Source organism: Dermacentor silvarum, chromosome 2 (assembly GCF_013339745.2).
Source record: "Dermacentor silvarum isolate Dsil-2018 chromosome 2, BIME_Dsil_1.4, whole genome shotgun sequence".
NCBI lineage: Eukaryota > Metazoa > Arthropoda > Arachnida > Ixodida > Ixodidae > Dermacentor > Dermacentor silvarum.
In genome coordinates, this window is record NC_051155.1 from 228,083,406 (window position 1) to 228,095,989 (window position 12,584).

The window sequence follows — 12,584 nt, forward strand, 5'->3', positions numbered from 1 at the left end:
CCAAACCTATGCCATTTCTCCGACTTTATTCTTTAAATTTTTTTAGCGCAAGCGAGTGTTCAACATTTTCGACTATGTATTTCTGGAGGATGCTTAGGTACGCTACACTACTTATGCGCCTGCACAGGCTTTTCCACGCGAAGTCGATCGGGTTGGAATTTTTTCGTTACCTGCGTTGACAGTTCCAAAGCAATCCGCGGATTCTAATGAGACAATCTTCCTGGTGTTCGCGGCCCAAATTTGAAGGCTGTAAGCTTCTTTAAGCCTGGCGGACGAAAATTCGGCCCGCAGCCACCCGCGCGCTTCCGCAGCGTTTGAACGAGAATAAAGGTCGGGATTAAGGCAGCGCTTCAATTCCGGCCTGAAGGAAATGCACACGCGCTTCTTGTTTATTTTATTTCATTCGCTTGCGGTTGCGTGTGCGCGCGTATGCAGGTCTGAGAAGATTTGAAGTGCTCCGCTCTATATCTTCTGCCTCAGAAGTGTTATTCGAAATGTGAAGCGCCAAATTACGCGAAATGTGGAAGGGCACACCCTATAGAGGCACCGCTCTGTGGTCTCGCCTTCTCTTCTTTCGTTTATTATAGCTGGCTCGAAATAATGTAACCATCTACGGCGTTATGAACTAATGGTTGTCAACCGCGGGCTGACGAAAAGAGAGAGAGAAAAAAAAATAGAAGAATCACTCTCCCTCAGGATTTCAACACGGATTCGCTGTATTCCAGTCGAGCGCGCTACAGCACTGTTGTGCCAACTGCTTCAAATGCAGTTCATAGCACTGAGAATAAAATGGCGCTGCTGGTATCGTGCGCGAACCCTGGCGTGCTGAATAAAAGAAGTTTCGGCGGCACACAGCGCGTGCTTTCCGCGCAACGCTTTGTTTACGCGAATACCACTGGTGTCTGCCCTCGACCAGCCTTGTGTCTCTGGCCCAACCCAGTGACCAAACTCTTCGCGCATGAGAGGCAAGGCATAAGCCATTTTTTTCCCATGTCCACTGTAAGGCAAAGGTCTCTTCCAGCGACCTCCATGCAATTACCCCTGTCTTGCTTCAGCTGACGCCTTCCTATGCCTACAAATTTTCTAATTTCATCACGCTAATTCTCAACTCTCTTTTACTGCAGTTCTCTTCCCTCGGTACCCACTCTGTAATTCTACTAGACCAAGTGTTACCTTTTCTACGCATTACATGGCCAAAAAGAGGGCGGTACATATCGTGCCAACGCCAAATAGCTCTTTGATGCGTTCGCCGCGTGTTGATGCGTTCGCCGCGTGTTGATGTTGACTATAATTTTCGTACTATGGCACATACCGGATCGGCCAAGAAGCGGCCGATACATTTACAATAAATGAGAAGAAATGAAGAAAATTAAGCCAATAAATGTGTTGTCACAATGCGTAGCACGGCAGCGCGAGAGCACATGCGCGTGCGCCAGTTTCCTTTACTGCAAAGACGCAGGAATCAAATGGCAAATTTGCAGATTTCAATAAACGTTTCGCGTCCAATAGCTTTCGACATGTGCTTCGGATCTGCGTGATTTTTATCGCTGTATATGCATATAATGTGAGCAACACGCATCCGCGGTGAAGATGTAGGTGTCGCGAATGAAAGATAAGGTGATCCATACAAAGTAGCTGCTTGAATCATCCCCAGTATAGAGGGTGGCCGACCGGAGAGAAGCTGCGTTTAACCTCGCAGTTTTTCTTTCGTTCCTTTTTTGTTCAGACCTCATACATTATCTATATGGTATATTTATCTTCCTGTTCTAAACCTCACATTATTTCGCGAGATCCCATCTTATACACCACATGTAACTATTGTTTAAAAACGAATTCGGTGTCCCCTATCATTTTGCGCATGACCTTACTGCTGATTTCACAGGGCTTGCGTAGTTTTGTTTATCGTTGTTGTTGCTATTGTTCCTTGTTTTTTTCTCTTCTTTTGTTGCGATAGCAATTATATGGGCACTCCAGTTGAATTTCCGCCTTCGGCGTCGCCGTGATGTTCCGTATAAAGTCCAAGTGCAATAACATCGCGTACGCGCGCCTTATGCTGTAGCTACGACGAGCTAAAGCTTGCGAGGGTGGGCCGAGAAGGATGGTGACTTGGTGCGGCGGTGTCCTCTCGCGCTCGCAAGGGAGGAAGGAAGGCGGGGAGGGCGCGCGCCGTCTTCTCGCGCGCGCAAGAGAGGGAGCGGGGGAGACGTGCACAAGATAGGAGGGGATGGGGGAGGGGGGGAGGAGCAGCTTAGTGGCGCACCTCTTCATCTACTCCAACTGAACGCGGGCGGGCGCGTCCTGTCTTGGAGGCAACCTGCACTGGGTTCGAAGGCTAGCCAGCCGGTTATAGGTGATAACTTCGTGTGCGCTGTGTTCTCAGGCGCGTAGTTCGTATTGAAACTAGAGGCAGCACGAAGGGGAATTCGGGGGCTCGACGCTGCTCCCGCTCTTCATCAATCCAGCGTTCTGACAGCGAATGTCCGCGTTCATCGAGTGAGATGTGTTCGTGTTTGCCTATGCGCGCCTGACAACGTGCTTGTTAATTTAGTTAGTAAGAGAATGTTTACAGAAGTTCATGCAGCTGATCAAACGACTAACCTTACTTCGTATAGGAGTCTAATAATTTGCTATCGCAATCAATGCTTCGCTTTTCGGGCGAAACTGTGACTTTTTTTTGTGCGGTGCATCGAACTGTTAAGAATCGACTGACAGGCCGGTCGTGTTTGTGCGGAAAAGGAAAGCGAAACAGTAGCGGGAGAGAAAGAAAATGACATAAAGAAGCGAGCTTGCTTACTTGCACTGCGCGGGCGTCTCTTCTTCGTCGAGAAGCGTGTAGCACCGCACCAGGTACCGGACTCCGCACGTGTCTCCGGACTCGGGAGTCAGTCGCTGCATCACCGTCGAAACCGGAGCATCCCGGGGAAACTGTGAGACATGCAATGCGCGACCACCATGTAGCCTCGTCGGGCACCCGGCGCGAGCAGAACCGGAGTCTCATCGGTCACTGCATAAACTCTACATATATCTTCCAACTGAACTATGTGATCATCCTATCGTCGTTACGAAAACAGCGCACGAACGAGCCGTAGATCACAGCTGAAGAGGAAGTCTTACATCGGGAGCTTCTATTAAATACATGGGAACGGAGAAATCTGTTTTACATAGGTTGCTTTCGAGATATTGAAGCAGAGACTGTTTATGTTATACAGCAAAAATGAAATAAATAAATGATAATATTTGAATTAAAAAAAAGTCATGCAGATCGAAGGCGCACGTTGCAATCTATGCGAAGCGAAGCTTAAGTAAAGTGGTTAATTAAATGCTCCACAGCTATCGGCGATGCCTATAATTTGGTGATGACAAGTGTATGCACAGAAAACTGCGACACGTATCAAGCAACATTTAGGTATTTTCTATCGCATGTGCCACATTGGGACATAATCATTTTGGATGACTGGCCAAGTACGGGAATACCGTACGGAATACCGTTTAGCGGAATACCGGGCACGCTAAAACTCTCTATTATATTCACTTTGTAGTGCTTATACATTAGTGCAAGAGCCCTCCACGTACTAAGCATCAAAACACACACCTCAGTTCAAGTTCCGTCCACAGTACAGAGCATCGTCTTGCTCGGCGTCCTATTACACCGGATTTCATTAGATTTGAAAGAAAAAGCTAAAGTCTGATGACCCTTAGGAAGCAGATTTTTTATTGAGACCACCTACCTTTTTTACGAAAATTCGTGAAAATTTCAAAATTGAAAGAAAAAAGCTAATGAAGAAAATTTTCAACTCCGTAACACAGTTATAGATATCAATATCACAATTCTGTAAACACCACTTATTAAGACATCGAAAGCGTACAGAAATGATGTATTAGACACCACTCTCAAGTACGCCACTTTGTGTAGCACTTTTCCAAAACCTTTCTAAGCATTATAACAATCTCACGTAAGCTGTAAAGTCAGAAATAATATTTGTCCGCTTTAGGTTCTCTAACAAATGCCGTTTACTGGACTGCGATATCTGTTTTTCATGCAGAGTTACGGATTTATAAACTTCAGATTTCTATTTTTGGGAAGTTACCTATTTTTTTGGCAATTTCTGTAAAATAGTATCAGGTTCTAAATCTCAATTCGTCATGTTGTTAAAATCTTGCTTTTTCTATCTTATGCATACAAATTTTATTCAAATTGGTCAATCAGTTGTCTCATGAGAGCATTTCTGTATTTTACATGCTTTTAATTAAGGATTCGGAGTTGGTTTCGAGCTAAACATTTTCCTTAAGGCACAAGCATGGCTTATGCGCACGATCCATTCGATCTGCATGTGGACAACTTATACACTGGGACTCTTCGATTTGTCGTCCCGGATTCTCCCAAACTGTCCAAGACACTGCATACGCAAAGCTCTTTAGCTGAAAGCAACGCCTCGGGCTGTCCGGGACGGGGCAATCGAAGATGTTCACTGTGCACTAGCAAATCTGACAACAAAGCAAGTAAAAAACGAATCAGATTGCTATCAGTTCTTTCTTTTTGCTCACATGGTATGTCGGCTGCCTATCGCTCGAATAAATTACTGCTGGAAGTATGCGGAACCTTGTGCCTTTGCCTAAATAGCTTGTGCCTCATTCTGTTAATTTTCTTTATCCTATTGTTGTTTTCAGAAAGATGAGCAACCCGATAAGCTATTCCTGCAACTCTCTTCACTATAGTATCGAGCGTTAGTAAACAGCGTCGCCTCTTCTGGCCGCATCAGAGAGCACATAGATTGTAGTCAGATGAGGATAGCGGTCCTTGAAACAACATGTCGAAAAGGTTGATTGCTGTGCAGGTATGGCTTCGTGGTATCTACTGGCATGACGACTAGTCGACTTCTCCTAATTCTGCAGCACTTATTTCGACGCATTCCTTAACATGAATACGCTCAAAAGAGGCAGACGCTAGGCGCCTATGCATGTAAGAAATGTCAAAAATAAATAAATAGAAAGAACGACCGAAGTTTATTAACTAATTTCCCATGTCCAGTAGGGATACAATTATCGGAAGTCAGGTTATACGTTGAGTGCAGCAGCAGAGGTTTTCATCGATTTGTTGTTCCGGGCTATCAAATACTGCCTGAGGCGCTGCTCTCAGCCAATAAGCGTTGACGTACGCAGCATCTGGCGCGGTCCTAGAAGGCCCCGAACGGCAAATCGAAGCGCCGCAGTGGCTGAAAAACGAAGTAGGCTGCTTAAGGTCATTCTTTACTGCTGAATAGTGGCAGTGTACGACGCACAAATGATGAGAAAACGGCACAACCTTTGCGAAGAACAACGAAAGAAGCGCTCATAAACGGGTAAAAACATTTGGGAGGTTCTCAGCGTTGGAAATATTTTTATTTTTCGAATCGCATTTAGCTTGTACTACTCCTGGTTCAGACTTCGAGGTACGCGTTATAAACAGGAAAACTTGCATTCGGTATGATTCAAACGCAGGTATAGAGACAACAAATGTCGCAAAGAATTCCGCGTAGCATCTACAAGAGCCACTAAAGAATCGCGCTACTTTTTCTGTCAGAGATCGTGTCTATAAGCAGCCAGCCACGATGACCCTTCGGCGATCTATGCAATCCGGAATCAAGTACGGCTTGTAGGTCGTTCTGTTGTCTGGGTCATAAAGCTTTGCGGTAATGGCACAGATCACCCACAGTCGGCACATGATGCGCGCGAACACGCACACTACCTCCGCAATCTTGTTATTGCCCGCACCGTGTGCTCGCGAGAGAGGACTCTCTATGGCAGCACTGGCAGCTAACAGCCAGCAATCTGCAACCTGCACCGTGTTGCCTACTTGGAACGGAGCAGAACGGGTCCGGCCGGGTCTGGATTTCATCTGCGGTCTCCCCGTTAGGTTAACGTTTACTTGTGCTCCCCAAGTTTCCTCGTGTAATCAAGGACCAGGAACACCGAGGAGCAGAGACAACAAGTTTGTTTTGAGAGCGTGCAGAGCACGACCGTTACGTCCGTCGCAGGCTATCAACAAAGGTGCACGTGGGAAACGTCTATACATCCTCTACGACTACAGCGAGCATCCGTCTCACGCCGCTGAAGCAAAAATAAGAACTATTGTCTTCGCGGAGAGTCTATTGCGCCGACTGCGTAGACGTGCCTTGAGGCTCTTGCAAGAAACGAGTCTGTTTACTACCGTCGATTTGCTTTGGTCATTCTCTCCCGCCATCTTCACATTGTTGGTGATGGTGCCCGAGAGAGAAGAGCTAGAGCAGCCGCACGGTTTCTCAATGACCGGGAGGAGGTCTACAGCAAGTCAGTGAAGCAGGTAGCCGAAAGCAAACACAGCGTGAATGAAAGGTAAAAAAATTACAGTAGCTAGAACGCACTCTCATCAGCGTTTCGTAATTCCCTCGGGCGAGCCTGAAACTGGCGTGATTCGCGTTCCGACGCGAAATAGGTGGAGAACACAGTTTAGCCGGGAGGAGCCGTGGCCAATGTCATACGTCGGTGTGTTTTGTATTCGCCACTGTAGAGGAAACTCCAAAGAGTGCATTTAAGAAAACATAACCAGGGCTATGTGCAGAAAATGAATGGGAACAGGACGAAGTGCTTCTGACTAAGAATAATGGGAGGCCCATTTGTCACACGTAAGCATATGCGGGTCTATTTACGGTAGTTTTATGTAGTTAATGGAAACACGTTTACTCTCGGAAAAATCTGTATATGAAAAACTAAAGGAAAACTTTCTTCGGAACTAGCATTAAGACTAAAATGCCTTGATGCTTACGTGTATTATGTGAGGTAGTGAATGTCTGTGTTTTAATATCCCCATTCAGACCTCTGGTCAGACGTACATACACAGCTGCTGTTCTCAGACTGGCAATGTTCAGCCGTTCGAGCCTAATCTCCCTTTATTTCACACCCTTGAGGCTTCGGTCCTTTGAACTTCGGTTATGTGAGCTGTAACGTACCTCGCTTGCTGATATTGCCTGCAAGCTCTTCACCGTGTCCGTATCGACGAAGAGTGAAATCGACCAGCTTATCCCTCTCCTCACTCTATTATTATTACTGAGGGAAGCTTTCACTACCGGCATTTCGCGTGACTGTTGATATAGTTCGGTCGGCACCTCGCTGGATGTACCGGTCTATATAGCACCGAATTTTGACCGACAAGGTAGCGAACATCTGTTCTGTGTTATCGAACAATATATCACGGCGTGAATCATATACATGTGATGTAGGCTCATAGGTATCTTTAAAGCACACATACAGCTTGATGTACTACAGGCATGCTATTAATCGGCTTCACTGATTTTTAGAGTTTTCTTATATTAAGCCACACTCTAAAACAACAGATTACACCATTTAGCCATGACGTTTAATAGCGAGAACTTGGACAAAGAGATCAACATCAACATGTATCAACACCAACTAGCCCGTGGTCGCATACCTTACTACACCCTTTAGGGCGTATCTTTGTCCCACAACACTAATCGACATCTAGCTTGCGTGCCTTCTTAATTTTTTTTTGTCGCTAACGCTGCGCTCCTGGTAATTACCGGTCACTAACGGCATGCACGTTGTCAGCGTGACATTAGTATTCTACACGGGAAAGTAGCGAACGCAGAGCTTTCAAGAAAGGAAACGCAAGCAAAAAATTAGCACGAAATTCTAGGATATTGCGTGCCAAAACCACGATCTGAATATGAGGCGCGTAGTTGTAGGGGACTCCGGTATAATTTCGAGCATCTGGGTTTCTTTAACGAGCACCTTAATTTAAGTGCACGAGCATTTCTGCATTACGCCCCCATCGAAATTCGGCCGCCGCGATCAAGCCCGCGTCCTCGAGCTCAGAAGCGCAACGCCGCAGCCAACTCGGCTACAGCGGCGGGTGAAACGAAAGCATCGCAGATGACTGACATTGTACTGGAGACAAATATAAATCCCAAAGGGTGTATATTGTGTTTAGAGTGCACATGGTCATGCGCCCATTCATGACCAATCCCCCATGATGGATAAGCGCCACTGCGACACAATGACTGCAGAATCCTTAAATGTATCTACCTATGTGTCGTACTTCTCTGCACGACACCCCTCTGCTCACCAGTGTAACCTCGACATGCATCGAACATCGCCTTCGCTCTCGTGACACGGCTGGGTCGACGTTTCAGAGTGCGCGTCCGCCTGAACGTTCGCATTTCGACGTAGCTTTTGTCAACGGTGTAGAGCATAAACTTAAATATTGCGTAACATGAGGTTCAGACTTGTGCGATGCATGACAATAAACATAGCATTAGATTACACAGTGCATAGGATGACAATAAAGACGGTAGTGCGCATCGCATTTATTAGTATAGCGTTTAATTACCCGTTCGACATTAAGCTTCGCTTCACACTGACTCCAACGCATGCCTTGAGTACTTGCACGAGTTTCTTCATATTGTTTATTTGTGATTGCCTCGTACTCCTCCTTCTGTTATATTTATTATATAGGGTGTCTCACGAGCTAGACAGAACCAAGGTAATGTTGTTTGCCGTGGCTTGGAGCAAATCAGACTATCTTTTGTATTTTGCCTAATTACATAATTACTTGTTATTGATTAACTTATGAACTAATATAATTTGAGCAAAATTGTCAATCATAAAATTGTGGGCCATCGTGAAAAATTCCCGATCCATCTTTCTGTTGCTTTATACGTGCTACATAAAAGTTTCTTCCAAGCCTGAAAGAAGCCCGCAAGATCACGCGAAAATTGTGGCGCGACTAGTCGCGCAGCACTTGTGTTTTGCGGGCCTTCGTTAACGTTTGGAAAAAAGAAAAAAAAAAACTTTTTAGATCAACGCGTCGAGGCCCAACTAAATTTCGCAACACTCTGTGTGGTTGGCGACGGTCAGCGAGAGTCCGCGAGACGTTTTATTGAAGCGAGATTAGCGTATCCTATACGAGCATTTCAAGTTTTAAACTGCGCATTTTTATCTGTACCGTAGCAGCACTCCCGATACCTAACTACACTAATAAAAAAATAAAACAAGAACAATGAACCGCTAGACAGAATACGCCCACTATATCGTTTACAATCTGGAGAGTGCCGTTGCACCAGGGTAGCGCATTAGCGATGAGGCAACCTAATGCGTCGCTCTCATTATCGCCATAGATTTGCAACCGTAGTAGTGTGGCTTCACTGCACGCATCCACTGCATGAGAAAAAGTTGGCAGCAGAAATTTCGCAACGCGTCCGCGCAGTGCGGAAAAGTGAGCGGCCTGTCTCGAGAGGCTCGCGGAGGGGGCCAGCCGGTGTCACCCGCGCGTACTAAAAGGGACTTCCCAAGTAAGTTTACTGCACGTGTAACGAAGTTACTGACTTTCCTAAGCAAGAAGAGCAAGCTAGCGCGATAAAGCTGTCAGCAGCTTGCTGTTGGCTTGCCACTTATGGCAGTCGTGGTTGGATAAAGCTTGCTGATTCCAGTTATGCAAGGAAAAACAGTAGACGAAACGCGACTACAAGAACAGGCAGCACACAGATAGAGTGGGCTTTTCACGTTATAAACTGCAAGTCGCTCACTCCACCACACTGTTATTTTATTTTTTTATTTTTTAAACCTCCATTGCACTTAAGCAAAGTGCCCGCGGGGCTGCATGCACAACATGCAGCTAGTTGCCGCTATCAGTTTTAAGACGCATAGTAACCCAAATATAGTACGGAAAAGTATTTGGGGACGCGAAAGTATTTCGCAAGTATCTTACTATGACTGTAGCAATCCGGGGCATATTAACCCTGGCACCGGCATTCTTATTTTCCCCTTCATACTTCGGAATGTTGCTCGTCCGGTTACGACAAGAACCTCGGACTTTCCACTTAAACCCTGGCAAATATGCCCGCTTTTTAAGTTTCTCAATGCACGAATTTCGCTTATTTTGTTCTGTAAACCTATGTACACCCACGGAGTAAACTTGGCGCGAATATGAATCTTTACTGATTTCATACATTCCGGTTCAGGCTATTTAATTTTCTAATGTGTTTTTTTTAATATTAGGAATCACGTCCCCACAGCGTAACGGTCACTTGTGCTGCATACCACGCATTTTATCGAGGGCTCACAAATATTTCTAAAGACAGTGCAGCTAGGACCAAGAGGCGGGTTTTTCTGCAGTGCGTCGCTTGCAGCCGCGGATGTGGTAGGCACTGACAACTATAACTAACTAACTATAACTAACTAACTATAACTAACTATAACTATGAACTTAAAATTTAATTCTGGGGTTTTACGTACCAAAACCGTGGTATGATAATGATGCGCGTCATAGCCGACGACTGCGAATTAATTTGGACCATACACGGGTGTTATTGCATTTCGCTGCCATCGAAACGCGGCCGCCGCAGCCAGGATTTGATCACGCGACCTAGTGCTTATCAGCGCAACGCCAAAGGCACCAAGCAATCACGGCGGGTCGAACTCAGCCGAACTGAACTGTGATGGACTGAGAGCCGAACTGTGAAGTGAACTTTGCTTAACATTTTTTTATGGGTGTGTCGTAACTGTAGAATTGAATCTAGCGGCCAAGGCATCTCTATTCATTACGAATATTAACGCGATAGCGTTAAGGGACCCGTGTCCCAGAAAATCCGGCGTCAGCAACCGGCGTGCGATGTCGGCGAGTGGCGGAGAAATTCATCCCCAACACCACCCCGACCGCGCAGGCTCTCCACGTGGTGCAAGGTTTTGGTGAGCAAAAATTGAATTTCTCACAGTGAAATCTGTCAGAAAAATGGTAAAGTATGACTTTACCATTCGGCGTCGGATTGTAATTTGAATGTACGAGAAAACCTAATTCTGCTACGAGGAAACTCAAACACAAACCCCTTTTCCAGCATTTCTACCAGACCTACAGCCGCACGTCCGGGTACTTGCGAAAATGATATCCAGATGGCGCTCGCATCCTAGGCAGGTCAAATTGGGACTTCGCCTGCTAATTCGTTTTGATCGCGCCCCATGTCGCAGAAAATACGCTGTCGGCGTCGGCGTCAAAGGCGTCCAATATAGCTATCGCGTTCAACTCTTAAGGGCGAAGCTTAAGCGTACACTCCAACTTTTTGTTTGCAGTTGTTTAATTTGGTGCGAAATATTATGCCACAGAAGCTGCTTGAAATAGTGTCAAAACTACGTATTCCTCATACAATCATCGCATTATCGAGGGGCCTGGGAACTGAGACTTAGACGCGCACATCTTAGCTAGCCACCGTATCTTATCTTTGGGAGTGCTGTATACAGCTTGGGAGACCGAGCTTAGTAATACCACTTGCAGTATGCACTGCCCCAGAGTGCGATAAGAACGTTTGGGGAAAAGTAAAACGATGGAGTACCGGCGCAATAATTATTTCTCTTGGCAGAGTTGCTGGACAATTAAAGGTCTGAAGTAGGGCAGACACAACGTGACACATACGACGAATAAAGAGACAGTATTGTGCTAGTTTTGACGTCGTACTTCTGAAGGAAGTAAATCAATCAATCTTGATTATGATTTCTGAAGATAACATTCTTCCATACATATATAAGATTATAATTCGATCATGCATGGTTTTAGAAGTGTGGTACATCCAGGAACTGCAGTTGTAAATCGCAAAATTCGTACTAAATAAACACTCACTGATTTTATTACAGCAATGAAAACAGGTGTTTTAAGATAGCTACAACCTAATTAGTGATGTAAAGTCAGAGCGTTAACAACGCATAACACGCAGAACCTTGGCCGCGTGCTGCCTGTACATACCGCACATAGTGCCCACGTAGCTGCGTAGTAGTATCAGTGTGTGTTATGTTTATACCTCTTGCATCTACCCCCCCTGTAACTTAAACATTGTGAAGCAGCTGGCTCCTGTTGGAGGAATCAAATTCTTCAAATCTAAATAATTAATTCCCATTCTCTCTTTCTACTGCGCTGTTATGGAAAGTTATCGTCACTATTCACCAAAATGTGATGTACTCGCATTGCCATGGCCCTATATACGCTGAAGACGTAAGCACGATAACTTCATGCGGTCTTGTCCTGCGATCGCAATTATGTGAACCCAGAATGATGAGTGGAGGACGCTCACCGGAAGACCTCGATCAATCTTTGGGATATTGTGCTGCATGTAAACATGGCCCTGACGCAAGTAATACAGGAAGATGACCATTTTTTAACAACGCCTCGCCGAGTTTTGTACTCATGCCGTTTCGCTATGCCAGTCGCGCGATTTATCATGCCTTATTAAAGGGGATTCGGAGATTAGATGCGGGTTCCTGCGCTTCATGAAATCTGCGCGGTGACAGTGCGCGCTGTGTCAAACGACAGACTTGTTTTTCATTCGAATAGTGGGCAAAGGCGGTGAGACGCGAATGCAATGGCCTTCTCGGCGTTGGCAGTTCGAATCGCAAACATCAGACCGTTGTTCTCTGTGATTTATCGACAGTCCTTCTGACACGAGAAAGGAGCATCCGCTGGCGCTAGAGAAATTTATGTGGCCTCAAATACGCAAAATACGAACAGCGCTGAACGAGAATTCTGCAGTGGGAGAGGAAATGCAAACGAACCAATAGTTGGCAAAAAA

The 12,584-nt window shown here is 45.7% G+C and overlaps 1 protein-coding gene across 1 annotated transcript in view; it reads right to left on the reverse strand.

Annotated features, from left to right (window-relative positions):
• LOC119442814 (phosrestin-2-like) overlaps positions 1-12,584 on the reverse strand; it is a gene marked incomplete at its 5' end in the record, with an annotated part of 309,788 nt that overhangs the window by 21,989 nt on the left and 275,215 nt on the right. Inside the window, one exon of the mRNA XM_037707847.2 lies at positions 2,795-2,925. Within this exon, the coding sequence (XP_037563775.2) occupies positions 2,795-2,925 (131 nt within the window). The remainder of the gene's footprint in view (positions 1-2,794; positions 2,926-12,584) is intronic.